A 24092-nucleotide genomic window follows, 5' to 3' on the forward strand; every position below is an offset into this window, starting at 1 on the left:
GTAGTAGGTCAGGTTGTGACCCGGTAATGGGTTCCAATCCATTAGCTGACAACCAATGTGCTAGGCTAATTTATGTGGCTGAAGTGAAATTGAGAAATGATGTAGATAAGGTGCTGGCAGTAATACATATGATCACATGCCCTCTGACCTCAGTCTCTCCTGGCTTACTAAATCTAGCAGAGGGTTGACTGGTTGGGTCCAGAGAACAGTTAATGCTTCCTTGCGTAAGGGTCCCCTGCTGCCTTGAAACTGGCCATAGACCCCTTAGACTGGAACAAGTACTGCAGTCACAAACACTCGATTTTGGGGGAAGGTGGTGGAGAGGGGTTGTGGTGGGGCAGCTACAAGCATTCTTGGATGATGCAGACGATTTAGATCCATTTCAATCTGGATTGAGGCCTGGCCGTGGGATTGGGTTGGACTGGTCACCATGAGAGATGACCCCTGTAGAGAGCAAGGAAGGAGGAATGCAACCTTGTTCTTGTTTCTTATTTTGCTTGTCAGATTTTCATACCATTAAGTATGGTATCATACTAGGCTAGCTCTGAGAGGTTCCAATTTTAACTTCAGGACCATGTCCAGAGAGTTACGTTGGGAGACTGCATTTTAGCTCCCTGGCAGCTGTGTTACCGGGTACTGCAGAGCACAACCTTATCTGCAATGCTATTTAATATCTATATGAAGCCACAGAAATGGTTGTTTGGTGTCTGGGGACAAGTCGCCATCAGTATGCTGATGACACCGAGTTCTATTTCTCCATAACATCTGAATCGGGAAGGCCTGGACGCGGTGGTGAGATGGATGAGAGAAAAGCAAGCTGAGGTGAAATTCTGGCAAGATGGCAGCACTATGGATGAGTAGTTTCCATGACTTAACTGCATTTAACAACAGTGTAAGAAAAAGTATGACAGTAATCTACCAAATCTGCTAAATGCATAACTACAACAAAAAAACACAGCCATTCATATACCGGTACCTCATTTATATTTAGACACATGCCAAACCAAAAGAGTAGGGCAAGCAGACAAAAAATGCAAGGGAAGGAAGAAATGGAGACAGCGATCATCATTTGAGATTTATACCAGCAGGAAAAGGCCTTTCTTTTGCCCTGGGGACGGGTCAGCAGGTGCAGCTAATCAGGCAAAGTATATTACTGTGCCTGACCGTGTTGTCTTCCAGCAGGGGAACATGATTTAAGTTGGTAATCATTAAATCAGGCCTGCCAATTTAAAAGCATGATCCTTTAACGTATGGCAAATAGACGTGCTCCATCTATCACATGTCTAATGGTGAACCACACAAACACACATTGGAAAAGCCAAGAAATCTACTGCTATTACAAAGTTAACCATACAACATGGAGACACTTAAAAATTACTTGCCTATCATGCTCTTCTTAAATATTTAGTGCTAAATATTCATATTGGTCTCTCTGGGCCATCCAGTCATTAAACGACCATCCCAATGCTCAGTGGTATAGCGGTACATTTTTTTTGAAGTAAAGGAGCTCATTATGACTGCCCAGCTAGCTATCTACACTCCCAAGGAGAATCCAAAAATGCAGACAGCTGTATCTATATGGCTATATCTATGTCTATATACATAGACACACAGAACAGCAGCTCTACCTAACACCCACATTTATTAAGATCAACATGACTGCAATTTAAGCTAAGAACAAGTTAAATCAGATCTATACGCAGAATATTTCTATATAGGAATTTTTATCCTCAAGCATTCTGCTAAGTGACATTTTTGAAAGAAATCTTAAAGTTCAAAGGAATCAAACAAAAACAAATCACTATGACCAGCTAAGATACAACCTAAAAGTAGCTTTAAAAAAACAAAAAAAAATTCCTAGAATTCTGAAAACTCTTGGAATGCCAGTGCCCAATTCCAGCAGTTGTATGAATAAATCACAGAGAGAACAGTATTGACATGCCAGTTTCTAAAAATATGAGGGGAAAGCACTAATACTGCTAATTTAGTTGAGAGGATATTTTTTCCCCAAGTATATTCCAAATTTAACATGCTGATAACAGTCCAAATCAAGACTGAAATATACTCTTTGAAACCACCGCAAGCCTAACCCATAGTTTTAGCATGTCTAAGTTAACATTTATTGTCAATACAACATAATTATCCAAACTAGCCATGTGATTATGGCATTGCATACCAAACCACAAGTACTTATTACTCTGGAATTTTAAGCAATTGCTAGCATTAAAAATGATTTGAGTTTTGAAATTTGCATCAGATGGGTGTGGGCACATAAGGGAAGGAAGGACAGACAAAACTATTCCCTACACAGTTTTGCAAAGAGGGGAAGGGAGCATGTAGCCCTCCAAATGTTGCTTGACTACAGTTCCCATCATCCATGACCACTGGGAATGCTGGCTGCGGCTGATTGGACTGGAGTCCAATCACTGCTGGGGGTTCCCCATCCCTGCTGTTATCAACATTATGTACTTCCCTAAATTTACAACTTAATGACAGAAACCACATATGAATTGAGTTCCAATAGTTGTTCTAATCCACTTATGTAAGCTTATTGTCAATATGTACAGATCCAAAAGTTTTGGCTGGCCTTGCTAAACAAGCACTTGTCAAATGCCTGACTACCTTCTTCTTTGACCACCAGCTCCTGCCCCCATGGCTTTTGCCCAGGAGAAAATTGGCAGAGAAGTAGGTGTGCTGGCTTGAGATGATGCTTACTGAAGGCACCCCAAGTGCTTTCAGGCAGCAGTGACCAAGCTTCCTTGTCCCCATCCTCTGCTCATCTTCCCTATTCAGACAATGAAAGGGCAGTGTAGAAGGTTGTCAATGTGGCCAAGCATCTTCAAGGTTTTCCACCAAACAACCTGGACCCCACCATACTGCCATCAAAAACTCCCTAGCTCTCCTCCCAACTTTGGGGTATATTCGACTGACTTACGTACTTCAAAGTTAGCAGTCCGGCTGCTCATCACCCTCACCAGACACCGATGGTACACTGAGAATAGCAAACAGAACTGCTGAATCTTTAACTACTGGTCTTACTTAGAGGTGTGGTTCAGATGCAATGATCTTGGTTCACTACACCATACTTTACTAGACCACAAACAAGCACTGGTGGGGCGGGATGGGGTATTCAACATTTTAGTCAAAGCAGACCCACTGAAATTAATGCGCATGACTAAGTCTGTTAATTTCAATGGGTTGACTCAGTTTCCATGCCAGGGCTGTAGTAAGAGCTTAACTCACATATTCCCAGTTTAGATGTATAGGAAACTTTTACATCTGGAGTTATAATATAAAAGGTGATATATAACTGGGAATATAAAAGCTGTTCTTCATCAGTTTGAACCAATGACTCCTTATTCCTGCATAAAGACCTTCTTAAGCAATTACAGTAGCTGAAGTCATATACAGTGGTACCTCGGGTTAAGTACTTAATTCGTTCCGGAGGTCCGTTCTTAACCTGAAACTGTTCTTAACCTGAAGCACCACTTTAGCTAATGGGGCCTCCTACTGCCACCGCGCCGCTGGAGCACGATTTCTGTTCTCATCCTGAAGCAAAGTTCTTAACCTGAGGTACTATTTCTCGGTTAGCGGAGTCTGTAACCTGAAGCGTCTGTAACCTGAGGTACCACTGTAGTACCTGGAAGTCTTACAACACAAGCAATATTCTAAACAGCAGTGAAAGGGAGTGTAATGGGGGTGGGACAGAGCAGGGAGGGTGTGGAACTGGGAGGAGCAGGTTTTTACACGCTCTGCTGATGCATGCAGGGCTCAGCAACACAACCCCCATGCAAAATGGTTTTTGCCTGTGGCAGCCAACAGATACCTCAAACCAGTGCTTAACACAGAACACAAGTTGGATTAATTTCATTACACATACATTTGATTAAGGGAAGCAAAGTCATTATGGTGTATTTATTTTTGCTCTGCAAAAATTTGCCTGTTTCAACTTTTTACGGTTTACTAAATGCATAACTCATAAAGTAGCTTAGATATAGCCTCCTCTCCCTACCCCACCACTAGCCCAAAGATTCATCTCAATGGCTATCAAAAGCAACCTATTTCTCCCTTTTCACAGTTCTGCAGCACTTGAAACCATGTCAAATTTTACTAAATTGTCAAGAAACGATTCTCTTCAGGAAGGAGTACTGTATGTAGACTGTCACAGGCAGACATCTCAGATTTTATGGAAACCGCAATTCTCCATGGCTTCCTGGTACAGTTATATTATCTGCACGATACAAAATGAATGTAAAAGATTGTCATGTATGACATCTATAGGCCATAGAATAGCAATATTCAGTTATAGATCTTATAATTCAGACAAGCAAAATCAAGTGCACCAACTCACTTGGTCCCACCCATATCCAGTTTTTTAATTATCCTTCCCCTGCTTCACACTAAAAAAAACAACCCTGATTTTTTAAAAAAAAATCCACCATGCACTGCAGTCTCTATTATTACAAGTGATTCAAGCTTTTATAGTTGCTGTCCAATTACAGGGGGAAAATGATTCTCTCCTCCCATCCCTTACTGTGCTCTATACAATGGACTTCTTTATTTTATATAAGTCGAGTGTAGAATAATGCTGCAATCAAAATCAATGCACTATGTTCACACACCCCACCTCCCCCCCCCCAACTGTCTGACTGTGTGAATGCTCATTAAAAGAAAAACTAGGGCTTGCAAGAAAAGCTAGAGGAATTGTAATGAACAAGAGAGAATATAAATCTTACTGGGACAATACATAACATACCGATGTGTAACATATTACACATGAGAACATTTGTTTTGCCATCCCTTTAAAATTAAAAACAAAAAAGTAAACTGCCTACAGAAGATCCATATACAATTTTTGAAGTATTGAAGCAGCAGTGTTCAAGCAAATAAGCTATTATCTGGGTTTATCCTCATAGTACTCCAGCAAATCTTGAATAAATTGTCTCCTTCTCTCCCCTCTTCCCATTTTTGTGTTTTTGAACTTAAATTCAAGCCAGAGTTTTCTGTCCAAAATCAGTAAAATACTGCATATAGGAAACTCTTAAACCAGAGGGCAGCTGCACTAATTTGCTCACTCTCAATCAGCACTAAAACTAATGTAACATTTTTTCGAGAAAAATGTATTATTTATTCATACAATCTGAAAAAATGCACTACAAATTAAAAGTGGTGAATGTACCTATTTATTATTATTATTATTATTATTATTATTATTATTATTATTATTATTATTATTGTCACACCAAGCATCAGTGCACAATCAGTGTTGGGGTGCTTTAAAAAGAGGGACAAGTGTTTGTTGATCCTTCATTTATGCCAAAGTTTTTATTTATTTTTTAAGTCTAGCCTGCAACTTAGCAGTCAGTCCCATGAATGGGGATCTTGTTCAGAATATATGAACTCTTCAAAGGGGGGAACACTGGAAGAGATTAATTAATTACATTTGTAGATGTACGTTTCTTTCAAGAGCATGTGTGCATTTTCTGATATTTGCATTTTATTTTCAGAACTTTTCAGAACAACACATTGAAGTGAATTAGACTTGAAAAGCGGTCCAATTATTAGTTTTATGGTTCTGCGAGTTTTATATCCAAGTGGGAATTTGAACTTTCAAGTTCCCATGCACCAAATCCACTATATCACATGGGTTGGGGGTTTTTTGGCTATTTTTCACAAGAGAAATAACCTCCCATCACCTTTGCACACTTTACTCAGACTTGCCATTCTCATCTGGAGTTGCTGTTCTTTACCCAACCAACTCTAGTCCTAAGGTTTTTCCGCTTGACTTGGGAATTTCCTACAGCCAGGACTACAACGAAGTTACACTGGGAGTTTCCCATAGCGTGGTAGACTTGCCTTAGGGCCCTTGTGTAACATAATGCTCTGAGCTCACAAACAGACCTTTTAAAGGAATCATATGAGAAAGCAGATGAGAAAGATTAGTCATCTATTGCAGTTTTCTGCTGATGAATCAGTGCACAGGACACAAGTCTAGGATCCTGTTGCAAACATGTCCATGAAACATTGTTTCCTCCATGTAATGTTCCTATACAGAGGTACTTGTGATTGGTCCAAACGTGGGCCATGAAAATACTCTCAAGATGCTTAAGCAAGAACTCCTTTCTTAATGCAACCTTATTTACATTGGCCAGCTGCTAATGTCTTTTGTTGAAAATAATCAACAGTTTTTAACCCGATTTGACTAAAGATCCAAAGGTTTCACAAGGAATAGCAATGAATTTCACATTGGTCCTGGTACAGTGCAAGTCACTTATAGCAGACTAATCTGCACAGAATACACATTGCCAGGCCACTTTACTCCTTGAAAGTTTTCCCCTGGGAGCCCCATAGTTTTGAGAGGTTTAACCAAACACCTCTCCATACTGCCAAAACTTTAAAAGGCTCTTCAACTTCCAAATGTAAACATAGCACAGGGCAGCTCAGTAGATAATCACACCTAATTGAGTGGTTAGCTCCACATAAAGGGACAAGAATGTAGGCATCATTAGCTTGTTGTGTTCTAATTCAGTTTCAGTGTATGATTATTGAGGTTTGGCTGGACTAACGGTGAATGTATTTAAGAAGAGAGCACTCATAATTAAAGGGTGCGTCCCAACTAAAAAAAAACAACCTCACAGTATCCTTTACTCATAAGAGTGACATCCAAGGGTCACAGAGCCTGAAATTTCAGGTCTGACTTTATCAGCTGTCACTGCAAACTTACTCTCTCCCACCCCTACTCAAATCTGTTGAACAAGAGAGGAACAAAACAGAATAAAAACAGACCATAAGAGTACCTAATAGGGACACAGAAGGGGATAAGCATCTCAGAAATTGAATAGTGCAGTTTGCTGGCACTTCTATTAGCTAAAGGGTAAAGGAACCCCTGACCATTAGGTCCAGTCGCAGACGACTCTGGGGTTGCGGCGCTCATCTCACTCTATAAGCTGAGGGAGCTGGCGTTTGTCTGCAGACAGCTTCCGGGTCATGTGGCCAGCATGACTAAGCCGCTTCTGGAGAACCAGAGCAGCGCACGGAAACGCCATTTACCTTCCCACCGGAGGGGTACCTATTTATCTACGTGCACTTTGACGTGCTTTCAAACTGCTAGGTTGGCAGAAGCTGGGACCGAGCCACGGGAGCTCACCCCATCACAGGGATTCGAACCGCCAACCTTCTGATCGGCAAGTCCTAGGCTCTGTGGTTTAACCCACAGCGCCACCCACATCCCTGGCACTTCTATTAGCCATCCATAAAAATACAACAAGCTTCAGAGCAAAAAACACCACTACCAAAGCCAAACCAGGATCCAGGTAAGGGTCTTGCTGTCCTGAGGCCCCTTTCACGAACGCATGCAGCATCAAAACAACATGTTCTCCCATTTTCACTTTCTACACCAAGAGCAGGATGCTTTAAAAAAAGGACTTTTGGTCTGATCCAGCAGGGTTGTTCTTTACTAAAACTTTATAAAAGTACCTTACTACCACCCACAATGCGCTCTTTTAAAACATACTTTTGAACTTTGGTGTGCTATTTGCTCACTGGTTTTTTATGGAATCTACTATTTCCAATGGAAGTGTCAACAAGCTGCATCCAACAGGACTATCACCTGCTAAGCACAGAAGGCTATCAGGAAGACAATCCATCACCATCTGATGGACTAGTTGGTAATGCACTGGATTATATGTTCTTTCAAAATCTGCCAAAATGGATAATGATTACTTCAACATGCAATGAACCTCATGCATCTGTACTGCCAGGTTCTGATTAAATATTGGGCATACTTCCAAAATACATATGATTAGTAAGATAGAAGTATATAGCTAGGGTTTGAGAAGGGACTAGGAGGAGGATCAGGTGATAAAGTCCCCATAAGCTGAGTGCACCACAACAGTATGATACGACATGAGTGGGTGCTTCTGGTGATAAGTGTGCAGGGTTGCACTGTGTGAAAAGTCTATTTCACTATCTGCAGAAATGCACAGAATATATGATATATCTGCATAGCAAAATACAGGCAGATCAGCAGCTACTACTGCTATGCCATCACCATTATCAACATACACATGCCCATTCCCTTCCTCCCTCCCGCCTTGCAGCACATTTCATGCCCCTACAACAGGTGGAAAAGGGGGGAAATCCTTTTTACCTTTTGCTTTATGACACCCACCCTTACGTGCACAAGCTTTCTGTTCATCTCTGTTCTACACATATCCATCTAGCCCTACCACCACCCCCTGCACTCCAAAAATGTATGGAAAATAAATTACTTTGGTAAAACCATAGTTCTGCTTTGTTTTAACCCATTTAGACAGTTGTAAATCTCTATGCAACTCCTTGCTGTGGGCTGGACAGTTATCACAATACAGCTGCCATGTTAAGAAGCCTTGATATGAGAACACTGTTTCCGATTGGTGGGAATGAGGGCTTTGAGTAGCATACTACAAAGCAGAAGGATACACTATGAGGAAACACTTGCCACAGAAACCAAAAGGTCAAATGAAAGGCAGCATGTGGGGAAAATGGAAGGAGGGGGAAGGGATTTAATTAAGCAAAAGATTATAAGCAATAATACAATTAAATGATTAACTGCATATTTGAAAACAAACAAAAAAATCACCGTTTCTGTGCTGGGGTCTGTAGGTCCAGCTCTCATCCTCTTCTACCTGCTGCCCACATATAGATGTGAGTTCACCATCGCTGCGAAACAGCCTTTTTGTCTGCTTGGACAAGGTAGAGAAGTTTATCCAGCTCACAGCACGCGAGAGGGATCCTGGATTATGTTTAAACCGGAATGACTTTGAAGCACTTTCTTTTTTCATTTCTCCCCCCCCCCAAAAAAAAAATCCACTGGAGTATGCAACTTTCAAAACCACCCTCGTAGCCTTCTCCTTTTTCTTTTTATCTAATATAAAATAACCATGTTTCTTTAAACTTAAAGAAAACACATGCACTGTTTAAATCTGCATGGCGCACAGAACCAAGCGATTGTGCCTGTACAATTCCCGGAGGCTGCTTCTGCCTACAGTACTTTGTGAGCTGCCAAACAAAACACAGCGGAAGAAAGAAAAACACCACGGCACCCTGAAAACAACCTTCAGATGAGGATTGTGTAGGAGCACAACACCGAGGGACACAGCTTTCCGTTTTTTCCAGGTTTCAACCAAAGTCCATCTCCTCTGCTCAGTAACATTCTCCACCGATATGCTTGTAATCCAGCCTTCTCTTCTATCACATTTTCTTTAAACAAAAAAACCAGCTTCTTGGATCAGGGAGATGTACATGCTGCTAACAAGTTGCCAGACCAGGATACAAATTGGAACAGCTTTCTCTTTTCTGCAAGGAAATGGCACTGCCATTCTGATTCTTTAGTCCGTCCATCCTGTTTGCCCTTAAATGAAAAGCCTGGGGAACAATCTTCAGAAGGATTCTCTTTAACAATAAAAGAGACTGGCTGGCTAAAGCAATCGCTTAGGATTAGGGTGAAATATGATAGGCTCTCTCTCTCTCTCTCTCTCTCTCTCTCTCTCTCTCTCTCTCCCAAAGGCACAGCTGTAGAAGCAGCAAACTCCTCCTTTCTGTGGCAGACAGCTAACAGCAGTGCAAACTTCTGAGCAGGGTAGATAACTCAAGGGCACCTCAGCCAACTTATACAAGGAGCAATAAAAAGCTCAAATTTAAGTGGCACATGATGTTTTATTTTACAATGGGCATACATTACACATAGGAGAGATGTTGTACGTCTGTAAAACACTGCTAGTTTTACTGGTGGTGAGAACAAGAGCTACAAACAAACAGGAAGTTTTCAATATACAGTTACATACATGACTTTTCTCCTATACTTTCCTATTACAAATTTCACTTATGCTATGTTTTAAACACCTTCACTTTTCATTACAGAAGCACACAGATAGGATTGCCATTGTTAAATTAGATTAAATGTTTGATAAGAAAGCAAATTAACTACTGAATTCTACACAGTACATTGTATTCAGTTTTCCTGAAACTGTTGGAGGACGTCTGCATGAAAAGAGTGAGAAAACACCACAAAATTCCAATGTACCCCATCCCCCCATGAAAGAGCCAATGATTTTGACCACTTTCTCAGAATGTGATCTCACGGAGCTAATTGATTTATATTTAGGGGTTTTGTCAACAAAAGCACTATAGCTCAAAAAGGAACTCCTTGAAGACACCCCATAAACCACAATACATGATACCAATTCACTCTGTAAGCATGAGAAACCAACACTAGTTGACTCCATTATTATTAATATTTAAATTTGTATCCCACCTTTCATCCACAGATCTCAGGGTGCTTCACAACATAAAAAGAGAAGATAAAAAACACAAAATACATAATAAAAACAAGAACAGAACAGAACCAATAACCCCACCCCACCCTCCATTCACATAAACCAATAATAATCCTCTTGTGCAAGGCTAGTTCCAGGACTACAGGCCCTGTGTTTTTAATTCAAAACAAAGCAAGCTTGACAAAAAACAGCTAAAGACAAAAAAAATGCATTTCTGGCAAAGAAGTGCCACCGGTTATGGTGCAATTGTTGTCTCATGAGAGACATCATTACTTCAGCATGCATACGTAGTCTTCAGCACCTTTCAGAAGTAATTCCTTCTCCCCTGTAAAGTTACAGTTGTGTGACTCATAATGGAAGGATAAAGTTCATCGTCTGCCTGGGAAACAAAACAGCCAAGTACTGTATCAGATTACCTATGAATCAGCTAGGCACACCAAAATGACCTTTGGCTCCTTGAACAATGGATTGGCCAACTGTCTTCAGTAAATAATTTAATAGGCTGTATTTATATTGTCCCCTTTGAAGGCAAGACATAAACCCCACTAAAAAAAAATTCTACACCCCTAGAAGTAAAGCACATGGCATATGAAGTTATTTGACTGAAACCTGCAAATAAATATAGCAATGCAATTAACAAAACTACACTAAATGTGCTGGCGTGCTTTGGTGGTCACGAAGAGTCGGACACAACTAAACGACTAAACCACAACAACACTAAATGTTCCTTCAAATAATAGAGTTAACAGGTAAACAGGATTGTAGCATAATAATCTCTAGATGACTTCAATTTATGGGATAGGAATCTAGAGAAAGTGGAAAATTAAGTGGCAATCAAATTTCAGAGGCACAATTCCTAATTTCTGGTAGAAATCAAAACTTCAAATATTCCAAATACTAATATTGGCTCCATGCCACAGCTTGATAAAATGAACAGAACTGAACATGAAAATTAGGATTAACAACTGAAAATTCTCCCATTTCTGCAACACAAAAAGCAGTGATATGATGTGATGTTTATTTTAAAGCACCATGTCATTTTGCCATAATATTTATTTGAGGAAGAGGAGGTTAACTCAATTTATTGTGATAAGGTCAGCAGTTACATGGCGGTCCCTGTTCATGAAGCAAAAATTACAATTCAGAGTATGTACCTGGTAGTCCGTATTTTATTTCATAACACTTTCTCTTACAATAAAAACTTAAGGTAGATGTAGAGAAAAGAGATAAACTGTTCAAATTTAAACGAAATTTATTTTGCCAGAAAGATGTCAGTTTTATCTCATTATTTCTCCAATATAATTTACACAAATTGAAATTGAAAAATACTGGATTTATCCCACATTGGATTATTTGTACTGACAAATAGTCCCAAGAGGAGGGAATCACAACAGTCTTTAGGGTGTAATCCAGCCAGTCATGCATTTTACATCCTATTTATTTCAGTGAGAGAGCTAAGCACATGTTAAATCTGTTGAAATCAGTGAGACCAAAGAGTATTTAACTTTAACTAGATTATGCCCTAGGAATTCTAACTGACAATTTCACAATATAACACAGGGCTGTAAAACTGAATATAAGAAAATGGAATAATATGCAGAAACAAAATTCCATACTTAACAGTGAATTTCTGTTCTTTACAAGTGAACAAGATCAGCTAGATGGGAAGGAACTATGTTCTGGGACCAGAAAACAGTCCCCAGAATCTTTCTGAAGTGCAACTCCCGCCATGACATCCAGGCCAGCTGACTTCCTGCCTCAAGGTGAGAGGTATCTAACATGAGAATCACAATAAAGAAAGTAAAAGGGAAGACAACAAAGGGAAGATTAGATGATGAAATGCTCACACTCCAGTTCCAACTCTCTTCCCAGAAGTCCAACAGGCCAGATAAATAAAAGCTGAGCCTGAAAACAGTGGACCCCTTCATCCTAACTTCTCTACACTTGAAAACACCAGCAATAAACACCCAGTCCTTGCTGTACAAGTGGTGTTCTGGAGCACTAGAAGAAGAAGGACAGGCACTTTTCCAGGCCACAAGAGGCATATGAGGCCAGGAACCGAAGGACACTGGCCATCTTCCAACCGCTTTCCTACACCCACTGAGCAGCTGTGCAGCAGCAGTGTCCATATTAGTCAGCATCATTCAGGCAGCAATCCAGAGAGCTCCATGAATGAGAGATGACCAAGACCCCTACCAACCCCTTCAGGCTTCTCCCAATAGCTGGCCACAGTGGTTTCGAGATGGCTGTGGGACAACTGCAAGTCTAAGTTTGGAGGGTGGGAGAGAGGTCCAATGATCTGAACACAAATCACTAGGTCCCTCCCCAGTCAGTCCCTGACTTCACCCATGGAAGTAGGGGAGGAAATGCCTCTAGACTTTGCAAGGCCACACTATATCATCAGCTAGGCCAGGTATACGCTCCTTCAGATATACAGGACCGAGGCCATTCAGGGCTTTAAAGGTCAGCACCAGCACTTTGAATTGTGCTCAGAAATATACTGAGAGCCAATGCAGATCTCTCAGGACTGGTGTTATATGGTCTCAACGGCCACTCCCAGTCACCAGTCTAGCTGCCACATTCTAGATTAACTGCAGTTTCCGAGTCACCTTCAAAGGTAGACCCACATAGAGCGCATTGCAGTAGTCCAAGCGGGAGCTAACTAGAGCATGCACCCCTCTGGCAATACAGTCTGCGGGCAGGTAGTGTCTCAGCCTGCATATCAGTTGGAGCTGGTAGACAGATGCCCTGGACACAGAATTGACCTGTGAGTCCAAAATGACTCCCAGGCTGCATACCTGGTCCTTCAGGGACACAGTTGCCCTATTCAGGACCAGGGAGTCCCCCACACCCGCCCATCCCCTATCCCCCAAAAACAGTATTTCTGTCTTGTCAGGATTCAACCTCAACCTGTTAGCCACCATCCATCCTCCAACCACCTCCAGACACTCACACAGGACCTTCACCGCCTTCACTGGTTCTGATTTAAAAGAGAGGTGGGTCTGGGTATCATCTGCATACTGATGAACACCCAGCCCAAACCCCCTGATGATCTCTCCCAGTGGCTTCATGTAGATGTTAAAAAGCATGGGGGAGAGGACGGAAGCCTGAGGCACCCTACAAGTGGGAGCCCAGGGGTCTGAACACTCATCCCTCAACACCACTTTCTGGACACGGCCCAGGAGGAAGGAGTGGAACCATTGTATAACAGCGCCCCCAGCTCCTCTAGACGGTCCAGAAGGATGTCATGATCGATGGTATCAAAAGCCGCTGAGAGATCCAGCAGAACTAGGAAACAGCTCTCACCTTTGTCTCTAGCCTGCCAGAGATCATCGACCAGCACAACCAAGGCAGTTTCAGTCCCATTATGAGGCCTGAATCCCGACTTTAAGGGATCCAAATGGTCTGCATCCTCCAGGCATGCCTGGAGTTGTTTAGCAACCACCCGCTCAATCACCTTGCCCAAGAATGGAAGATTTGAGACTTGGTAATAGTTGGCCATATTGGCCGGGTCCAGGGATGTTTTTTTTTAAGAAGCAGTTTAATGACCGCCTCTTTCAGCAGGGCTGGGAAGAATGGGAGACACACTGAATACTGGACCAACAACATCTGGAGAGCCACATTTTCCCCACTCCTGTCATACATGCTGTCCCTTGTATTTATGTAAAAAAAAGTCACAAGTATTTTACTTGGCAGCTCTAATATTGCTTTATGAACAAAGTATATTTTCCCACACATTTTAGCTTAAGGCTTTAAAAGTTTCTGTTCAGTGAGCAAAACAGACACTGATTTATCTGTGTTTTGGAACTGCTCTCATGCTAATTTTATCCCTGCAATCCTTATAATTTCATCCTTGATGACTCAGCACAGCAACTGCTGAACAATTAAAAGACTCAAAACGGTTGCTCCCTAAGGCAGTCTGCTTTAAAAAATAGTGATCATACGTTCTCATAAATAATCCACTTCCTCAGCCTTTTCTCTTCAGATATCAGAATTCATTCTTAGCCAATTAAGGGACATAGTCCAGCCACATTAAATAATACTGAAAGAATTTGTCACTAGGCACAGCTTTTTACACAGTATCTGTAAGTTGAGAATAGTTGTCCAAAACAACTCATGACTGATCAGACACTGCTTCATGAGAAAAACATTCAGACACAAAACTGCTTAGAAGCGCAGCTATCCAAACAGTACAACTGATGATGTAGCAGTACAACCCACCCACAAACCATCTGTCAGCAAGTGAGGAAATGGTTGAGTAAACCTAGGCTTGCCATATGTCCGGAAAATTCCAGACATGTACGGAAATTGGACACCTAAAATGGCAACCGGAATTTTAAGACATGTCTGGAATTTCCTGCACATATAGAAAGTAATTCCGCCCCCCCCCCCCGGTTTTCTTGTTTTGTGTGTCTGTGTGTGTGCCACCGAGGCTTTCTGTCCTGCTTCAGCCACCATTGGCTTTCCTTTTTGGCCCCGTCCTCCGCCTCCCGGTGTGTTTGCTTGACCCACCGCTCTGGCCCTGCCCACCATATGGCCACCATATGGAGGGAAGAGAGTGCGACAGGAACACGCAGGCATTTGTGAGGCAAAGCACTCGGCAGGGAGGACATGAAGTGCTCGCCTTCCTCTGGTACCTCTCTCTCTCTCTCTGGGCTCCTGGGGTGGGCAGCGAGGGGGTCGTCTCCCCTCCTTGGGAGCCTCTTTGGTCCTTCACCCCTGGAGGTCTCCAGGTCTCCTCCCCACCTTTGCACCCCTGTCTGGCCTCTGGAATCACTGCTCTGTTGAGGTCTTCAAGCACCATCTCTTGAGCTGGGGGGGGGGCCTGCCACCCAGGCTGGACGCGGGGCTCTGCTAAGGCTGGGGCTGTATTCTGCTGCCTTCTGGGCTGCCTCACAAAAGCAGCAGCAGGAGGAGGAAGTTCCACCATCTTCTCCTGCATCTTCCTTATCCCTGTCCAGCAGCTCACAGCTCACAGGGCCCCTTTCCAGCTACAACATGCTGGTGTAGCTGCAGCACAACTTCTAGCCCTTCCCTTGGGGCGGGTGGGTGAGGTGTCCCCAGCTCTCCTTCATACAAGCTGACACACACACCGTTTTGTCTTTCAATATGTTTTCACTCAATTATCTAAATGAATCCTAACGTGGAACTGCTAATTCAAAAATCAGGTTTGTAATGCAGTACAAGTCATAAGTAGCAAGTCTGCAACAAAATGTTGCAGTGTGGGTTGCTTCTGTTCAGGGCCCTAGCCTCTCCATTCCGTTCCATTCCTCCCAACCACCCCCACATATACTACCATTCTACCTTGACTTAGAATGTTGAGTCAGCACTGAAGAGGGGGAGCAGAAAGGATATTCATGTCAGATATTTATTTCTCCATTTTGCAGTGGGCACATTTGTGCCCCATCCTGGCTGCATGAAGATATTTTACTTCTTTGTGGGTGTCTATGGATACTTTCACTTATGTCACTGGAGACATTTGAAAGCAGCTTCTAAATACGAACCAGGAAAGAAATAATCCAAACCAGGAGTTGCCAATCTTTTCAGACCATTCTGAGCTTTGAATAAGTCCTGTGAGCACCAGGCACAGAATGGCTGCCATGGAGGAGGGCGGAGTGGGAGACGGGAAAACAATGCAACACAACATGGCTGCCATGGTGGTACAGGATAACAGAAAACTAGAGAACATGCGGTCATTGCCGCTTCTCTAGACAATCACATGCTTGCCATGAGAAGTCACTTATGTCCTGCTGGTCCTGATTGTGGAAATCACAAAATATTGATTTACACACAGATACATGCTGTGCTATCTATAAACAACAGGGCTAATTCCTCAGCACCAGGAAAAATATATGATGTGGCAACACCTCTGTCTCACTCTCTCTTGCACACACACTTACCACATACACAAACACACACTACATACATATTTTCCCTCAAACACCACATACACTGCTTATCTCCCTGCCCGAGTGCGTCTTTTCTTCTCTCACACAGATGACACTTTCATACAGACTTCGCCATCTCACATAAACAGCTCACATGCATCTCTCCCCCTCTCTCTGGAAGGCTTCCATTGAAATTAGAAAGACTGACAGAAAACAATCATAGAATCATCCTGTATCTGCTTCTGAATCATGTTCAACTGCTCATAAAATATTCCTAATATATATAAAAAGTCAGAGGCTGCCACTTTTCTAGTGTAGAGAGTGTATCTGGCATTAAATTGAAAGGTATGGCCACAAGATGGCAGTGTGAAACAACTGACTTGCCCATAGAGATGAAAGGCTCAGATACTTTGTGCTACAGAAAACAGAGCTTTCCTGGATTCTGAGACGATTCATTTTTAATTCTCTGGTCTGTACATCACTCAATTTTATCTGTGATATATATCATTCTGTTTTTATCTAGTTTTTAGGGAATGTTACTGAACATCATTATCGCCTTTTTATTTTTTTAACATTAACCGCTTATTATATTATGAGGTGTAAACAAACAAAAATACTGTACATTGTAAAATAAGTAAAACTTACCAGCTTCTACCCTATCCTTACATAGAGTGGCTAAAAATGGTTTTTTTAAAACCTCATAGCTTGGATCACCTCCCCCTAAAATCAGTCCTGCCAGCTGATCTTCCCGAAGGTCCATTTTTAAACATTCTCCACTCCTGCCAAGCTCCTAAACTAGAAATTGGGGTGGGGGGAGAGGGAGGGGGGAGAGGGGCAGCCAGGAAGAAGAAGCATTTGCCAGTAAGAATCAACAGGAAACCAATGACCCTATCCCATTCCTGTTATCGCATCAGAGGTGCATTTGGAGGTGCACATGTTCACAGCATAAATGAAGAGTTCCAGCCCAGTTTTTAAGCTTTCCCTGCCAGTGACCCCGAATTCAGCAACTGTTGAGCCCCAACTCCTTCAGCCAGCCTAGTGATTAAATTTAATCGAATTTCTCTTGAGGGGTTTTGTACTCAAACATGGCTCCTCTCCAAACAACAATCTCAAGAGAAAGTACCACATCTAAGACTCCGCTGAGTTAGTGTATCATGTTCCACATATGTTCTTCAAGACTGGGTGTGGATGCGGTTGTGGCTTCATAATGCAGAAATCTTCTACAGCAAACTGTCCTTTTAACCACAAATAACTTCTCCCTTTCTTTATAAGGAGCACTTGGCTAAAAGGAAAGAGTTTTGGATGTTTTTTTAGAGAGAGAAAGGAAGTTAACTTTCATGTCCATTCTCAAAGAATGGACATCAGATGATTGTGTAATTTTCATCCTCTGTATAAAACATCAAGCAGATAACAGTATAGCACAATTTTTAAAACACCTTTGTTTTATATGTTGGAACTGTCTTCTGCTTCATATTATGCAGGACACACAATGCATACTTAACATAAAAATGCTTAACTCAGCATGTTTAAAATGAAACTCAGTACAAAATGCTAGTTGTGAAGGCACAATATTAACCTTTTTACTTTCTATAATTAAGAAGGCATCAAGGAATATGTGGTTTGAATGTTGTTGACCAATAGGGTGGAAACTTCAAAGAAGAAAAATGTCACCTATAGGAACACTGCTCATAACATTGCAAACTACAATTCTATCGTTAAAAGCTACTGAATTTTTTTTTACAGAAACTAAAAACTACAGTTTTTTTAAAAAAGGAGAATGATACTTTTGTATGCCACTGCAATCTCTGAGAGGTGCAAGATTCCAGAGGTTCCAGGCTTACTCGGGTTTTGTATTTCCTTTTGGAAATGAGGCACAGGTGTCTTTAAGATATATGGTTTATTTACACACATATATAACTGTGAAGCTGAGGCTCCAATACTTTGGCCACCTCATGAGAAGAGAAGACTCCCTGGAAAAGACCCTGATGTTGGGAAAGATGGAGGGCACAAGGAGAAGGGGACAACAGAGGACAAGATGGCTGGACAGTGTTCTCGAAGCTACCAGCATGAGTTTGACCAAACTGCGGGAGGCAGTGGAAGACAGGAGTGCCTGGCATGCTCTGGTCCATGGGGTCATGAAGAGTCGGACACGACTAAACAACAACAACAAACAAATAACCTGAGCCTGTGATGGGAGGGTTCACAGCATTAACACCCCAAAAAGGTCTTGTTTCTCCCATAGCCACAGCCTTGCATTTAAGCAGAGATCCACCATTTCTCTGTCTCTCTGACTTTCCAACTTGCTGCCTTGTTTCTCAGGAGATGCAGATGTATACTTTTTATACCTCTTCATGAGCATTCTTCTACTGAGGAAAACATACTACACTGGTCAGCTTTATATTTTTAATTTTACTAACAAGGATTATGACTCAAAAGTTCACTTGTTGTCTAGGCTTCAGTACAGAGGACAAAGCACTGGAGAGTTTCTCCCTGACTGTCTGCTCCATCCCATGCAAGTGTGTGTGTGTGTGTGTGTGTGTGTGTGTGTGTGTGTGTGGCAACTCTCTATTACAGTGGTACCTCATGTTACATACTTAATCCGTTCCGGAGGTCCGTTTGTAACCGGAAACCGCTCGTAACATGAGGCGTGCTTTCTCTAATGGTGCCTCCCACTGCTGCCATGCCGCCGGAGCGCGACTTCCCTTCGCATCCCGGGGCAAAGGTCGTAACAAGGAGCATCTACTTCCGGGTTAGCGGAGCACGTGACCTGCAGCATTCGTAAGGGGGACGGGACGTAACACGAGGTACCACTGTACCAAGCTAGTTTCCTTTGAGAACTTTTGTTTGGATTCTAAATTGCTTCTCCATTCACATAAGAGAGATACCTGCCAACAATACCAGCTAACTGTCCCTTCATCTGAATTCTCCAGGGCCATATCCCACACTATTCCCAATGATAATTCAACCCAGTGGGGCTTTAGAAGACAAGCTTACAGTGGTGCCTCGCAAGACGAAATTAATTCGTTCCGCGAGTTTTTTCGTCTAGCGAATTTTTCGTCTTGCGAAGCACGGTGTCGGAAAAGTTTTGGAAAAGCTTCAAAAATCGCCAAAAACCTCAAAAAAGACTACCACATCGCGTTCTATGAGTTGCTCCTCGAAGTCAAGTTGCAACTGTATTAAGGGTGTTAAGAAAAAGGAAACAAACTTGCAAAAAACGCAAGACGTTTTCGTCTTGCGAAGCAAGCCCATAGGGAAATTCGTCTTGCGAAGCAGTTCAGAAACCACAAAACCCTTTCGTCTAGCGAGTTTTTCGTCTTGCGAGGCATTCGTCTTGCGGGGCACCACTGTACTTGCATTAGCAGGCAAGCACTCTTATGTCTCCTATGCCTTTTGTATAATGGTAATAAAATATTGACTGACGTTTCTTAGATCTTTTGATTCACAAACACTTCCTCATTCTCATTTTGCCACCTACCCCAAATTCTGGAGGTTGTCAGAAGCTAACATTTATTTTCTTTGTTGAAATCAGAGTACAAGTAATCTGAAGGACACATTAGGAGTTAAATAATTTGGCTGCAGGATAAGACTATACTGAATGACATGTTTTCTTGTTTTCCTACAAAATGGTAATCAAGCTGATAAATGATACACAGGTTTCATGGGAGTCGTTTGGGGAACTTTCTGCATTACAAGCACTCATTCCAAAGTAGGGAAGACAAGAAGATAAAATATTTACCTTCAGGCAAAGTGGGGGGGGGGGGGCAGCAGATACAGACATATTTAAAATGCCAATGTCTGTTTAACTGGCAAGTGCAAGAGAAACAAAACAAGCAAGGGGATGCCCCTGTTGCTATTTTTATGTCAGTATTCTTACAAAATGGTTATTTTGCAAACAAGGCACATGTTTTATTTATGCACTGCTTCTTCAAATTAAAAATGTTCACATATAAAAAGCAACTCCACTATTGCTCACTATGTACAATGGGGATTTTATCAATCCAAAGATACTGTTCGATGCAAACAAAATACAGGAGCATTACCCTCAAAGCCCTTCTTTGAAAAACCGCAGTGAGAAAGACTCCACCAGTATTATGTTTTATAATTATGGGAATTCTTGCCTAAATTTTCCCCAGTTAACTATGGGTTTCTACAAGCACTAGCTCCCAAATTAGTTTGAGATTAGTACCACCACATGGATTTCAGACCAGACAACTGGTAGCATCTAGGCACAAATACAGAAATACAGGTATCTTCATTAAGGCAAAGTGCTTTAAAATGCACACACACACACACTTCTTATCACCACTAAGCAAAGCACCTGAAGAAAATCCAAGATTTTTTAGATCTAAGATATAATATGTGCACATAAAAAGAGGTATAGATGGGTCTTCACAAACCATGTATTAATGACATGTGATTTCTCAAAATCTGATCAAGGGGAAATGCTGGTTCACACGTACAAGTTCATCACTTTTTATTTGACTATTCAGCACTTTAACTTGCAGTATTTCAAAAGCATATATATATTCTTAAATTGCATATTTATGCAATAGAACCATAACCAGTGTTGCCAGTAGAGACATCTGAACACTGGTCCACAATCCAGTTATAGCACATAGATTTATTGTGCTCCAGAATTATTTGAGGTTGTGATAGCTGGAGCCTGGTAAATGCAGCCACTACCTTGTTTGGGATACTTGAGAGTATTGAGATCCAGCGTGGTGTAGCGGTTAAGAGCGGTAGACTCATAATCTGGGGAACCGGGTTCGCGTCCCCGCTCCTCCACATGCAGCTGCTGGGTGACCTTGGGCCAGTCACACTTCTTTGAAGTCTCTCAGCCCCACTCACCTCACAGAGTGTTTGTTGTGGGGGAGGAAGGGAAAGGAGAATGTTAGCCGCTTTGAGACTCCTTAGGGAAGTGATAAAGCGGGATATCAAATCCACACTTTAGGAATGGTTTCCCATTTTACAACCATGAATGGCACACTTTTGTTCTTCACACATAACACATTCTTTTTTATAGATTTCACACTGTTTGAAAACAAAGCCATTTAGACAACATGAAGGACAGAAAAATGTACACAGGGAGCTGCATCAATCTTTCCAAAATCTTACTCTATCAACATCCAATAGAAGGATAAAGTGCCTGATCAAATCCAGACATGTTTGTTCAAGCAATCCACAGCTTCCTTAAAAAATAATAAAAATAAAGAAAGCAATCTTGCTTTTTAACAAATTCTTTAAAAGTTTGGCTATATTATGCTAGAGAACATCCTTTTTCCTGTACAAACTAGATTTATTTTATATCCAAATACGATGCAAGAAATGAACACAAAGAAGGAAGCACAGCTAGGCTGCTTCCCAGTTTAGAGCATGTTGAAGCCAAGACAAATACTGCAGAAGTTTGATTTGTATATTGGCAGCCAGTTAGATACTGCAATTTTCTGGAAGAGTCTCTTGAAATTTAGCAGAAACCTATTTCCTTTCTAGTTTCCAGAAACTATGTACAAATCTTTTAACTCCAAATTTTATTGGCAACATTGATTGATGGCTATTGTTGAAATCTTTTGAGTAGCCTCAGAACCATTGTGTTTCACAATATGAATTTACAGATGCTATAATTACTTAACAACTAGTAATTCCCAGTGAAGACAATGATACTTGCATCATGCAAATAAACACACAGGACAGATGTGCACCATGTAATTAAGAAAGCAAACAATATTGTGATAGTAAACCCCAAAGTAGTGCTGACAACTCTTCATCTCTTCTGATTCTATTAAAGGTAAAGGGACCCCTGACCATTAGGTCCAGTTGCAGACGACTCTGGGGTTGCGGCGCTCATCTCGCCTTACTGGCCGAGGGAGCCGGCGTACAGCTTCCGGGTCATGTGGCCAGCATGACTAAGCCACTTCTGGCGAACCAGAGCAGCACACGGAAACGCCATGCACAGTGTTTAATCCCCCCTTCCCCAGTTGATTTATGACATTTGCGGGTTATCAACACATCAGCTAAGATTTTAGTCTAAAATGTGACTGTTTCAAGCAGGAAGATCTCAGAAAATTTAGGAACATTATAGGCATATAAAGGATAATGTGTCTTGGAAAGCAAAGGCTTTAAAGAAAACAGATATGCTTGTTAGGATTATAAAGTCATGCTGAAAACTCATTTTTAAAAGCTTAGAACAGTATTAAATTTTCTAGGGTATACCATGGTCAGAAAAGCATTGTAATGGATACAATGAAAACAGAAACTCTGGAATGTGTGTGCTGTGTTAATATAGCAAAACTGTCCTGTTCCTAATAATGAGAATCACACAAGATATATGAATTGTACCTTCACATGCCAGAAATTTCTGCCCCCAAATATGAAAGGTTTGCTCAGAAAAGCCATTAAGGAATATCCAAATATTTCTGTAGTATTAGACTGCTTTTGACAGGCAGCTTCAATTATCATGTAAGCTGGTAGCAGTAGAAATGCAATATCTGAAAAAATATTTTAAAAAACCCCAACACTAACCAGATAATATGCACCTGCCATACATACCCAAACACATAATTCCTCAGCTCCTTACATCTGGAAAATATTAATATGGAATGCCTACCATCCTACACAAAGCTAATTATGTAATGCCTAGTGACTATATAGTATAATAGCTGTGTCACGATGCAAAATTCCCATAACTTTCCAAAATGTGTAGGTTTCCAATCTTATAAATCTTATAAATTCTCCTAACAATTAACAACGAACAAAGGTCACTGCCTCATCTCCCCAATATCCCCACACGTGAAGTTTATTTTCAGACGCTCATGCGTTTAGAAGGAAAGTATGAAGGGGTAATATATGTGCATTCTTCTGGTTGTACTTAGAAGACTCCATGTCGTCTAAGCTGAACACACATCTCAGTGCACTAAGGTCTGTGAGATTCCCATACATGGGGATATAGGAGACAGAGCAAGCATCTGCACCCCACTCTCTTGACACAGTTGTAGCCCTCATGTCAGGCATAGGCAAACTGGACCCTCCAGATGTTTTGCGACTACAACTCCCATCATCCCTGACCACTGGTCCTGTTAGATAGGGATGATGGTAGTTGTAGTCCCAAAATGTCTGGAGGGCCTGGTTTGCCTATACCTGCCTCATGTGTCCAGGCAAATGCCTGAAGAGGGCTTGACGGACTGAGACTAGGAAGAAGCAAGCTCAAACTATAAAAATTGGGGGCTTCTCTCTCAGTGCCACGTTTCACATGTCATGCGGCTAACCCATAATTTAGTGCAACCTGAGCAAACAGGAATGAGTTTCGAACTGTGGTTCACCACTGTTGTGTTGTCCAGACTACCAAGCAGTGGTAAACACTAACTGGTTAGTTTTAAACAAACTGACTTGGAACTATAGTTTCTGAAGCAATAAACTTCTCTAAACTAAGAGTTCCGGGTCCAGATGGTACAGAAAGCTGTTCTTAATAAAAAACTAAAGTTTCTATCTTTTCTTGGCTGCACAGGCAAAGGAGAAGGCTGTGGGTCCGAGGCTCACTACAGCTTGGTCATGAGGCACAAAACTATGGTTTGGTATTGTACGCAAACAAAGTTACTGTATTCTGTCACACAGGGCTAGAATGCTGCCCTGAACCTCTTGGAGGCAGGAAATGATAAAACTGTAATAAATTAGATTTTATTTCTTAAACAGACTCAAAAGATACATTTGGCTAACCAAATTTCATGTAAAAAAGTATTCCTGCATTTTCTGCTATCAAAAGAGTCAAGAAAACTGAAAATATCATTGAAATTATGTTATATAAGTAAATAGCTCCACTGTGTTAAAATGAAGGTACAGTGGTACCTCGCAAGACGAACGCCTCGCAAGACGGAAAACCCGCTAGACGAAAGGG

General features: G+C 41.6%; 1 protein-coding gene across 12 annotated transcripts in view; it reads right to left on the reverse strand.

Annotated features, from left to right (window-relative positions):
- Positions 1 to 24092, reverse strand: part of NHSL1 (NHS like 1) — a 138673-nt gene that overhangs the window by 77990 nt on the left and 36591 nt on the right. Inside the window, exon 1 of one of the 12 annotated variants that reach the window (XM_083498028.1) lies at positions 8621 to 9499. The exons of 7 other annotated variants lie outside the window; for them this stretch is intronic. In XM_083498028.1, coding sequence (XP_083354154.1) covers positions 8621 to 8822 — 202 coding nt within the window. In that variant the 5' untranslated portion in view covers positions 8823 to 9499. Of the gene's footprint in view, positions 1 to 8620; positions 9500 to 24092 lie in introns of those variants that run through there. 4 more of the 12 variants (XM_083498029.1, XM_083498035.1, XM_083498033.1 and 1 more) reach the window with 4 other exon arrangements.

This window comes from Podarcis liolepis (genome assembly GCF_965112155.1).
Source record: "Podarcis liolepis genome assembly, chromosome: 3".
NCBI lineage: Eukaryota > Metazoa > Chordata > Lepidosauria > Squamata > Lacertidae > Podarcis > Podarcis liolepis.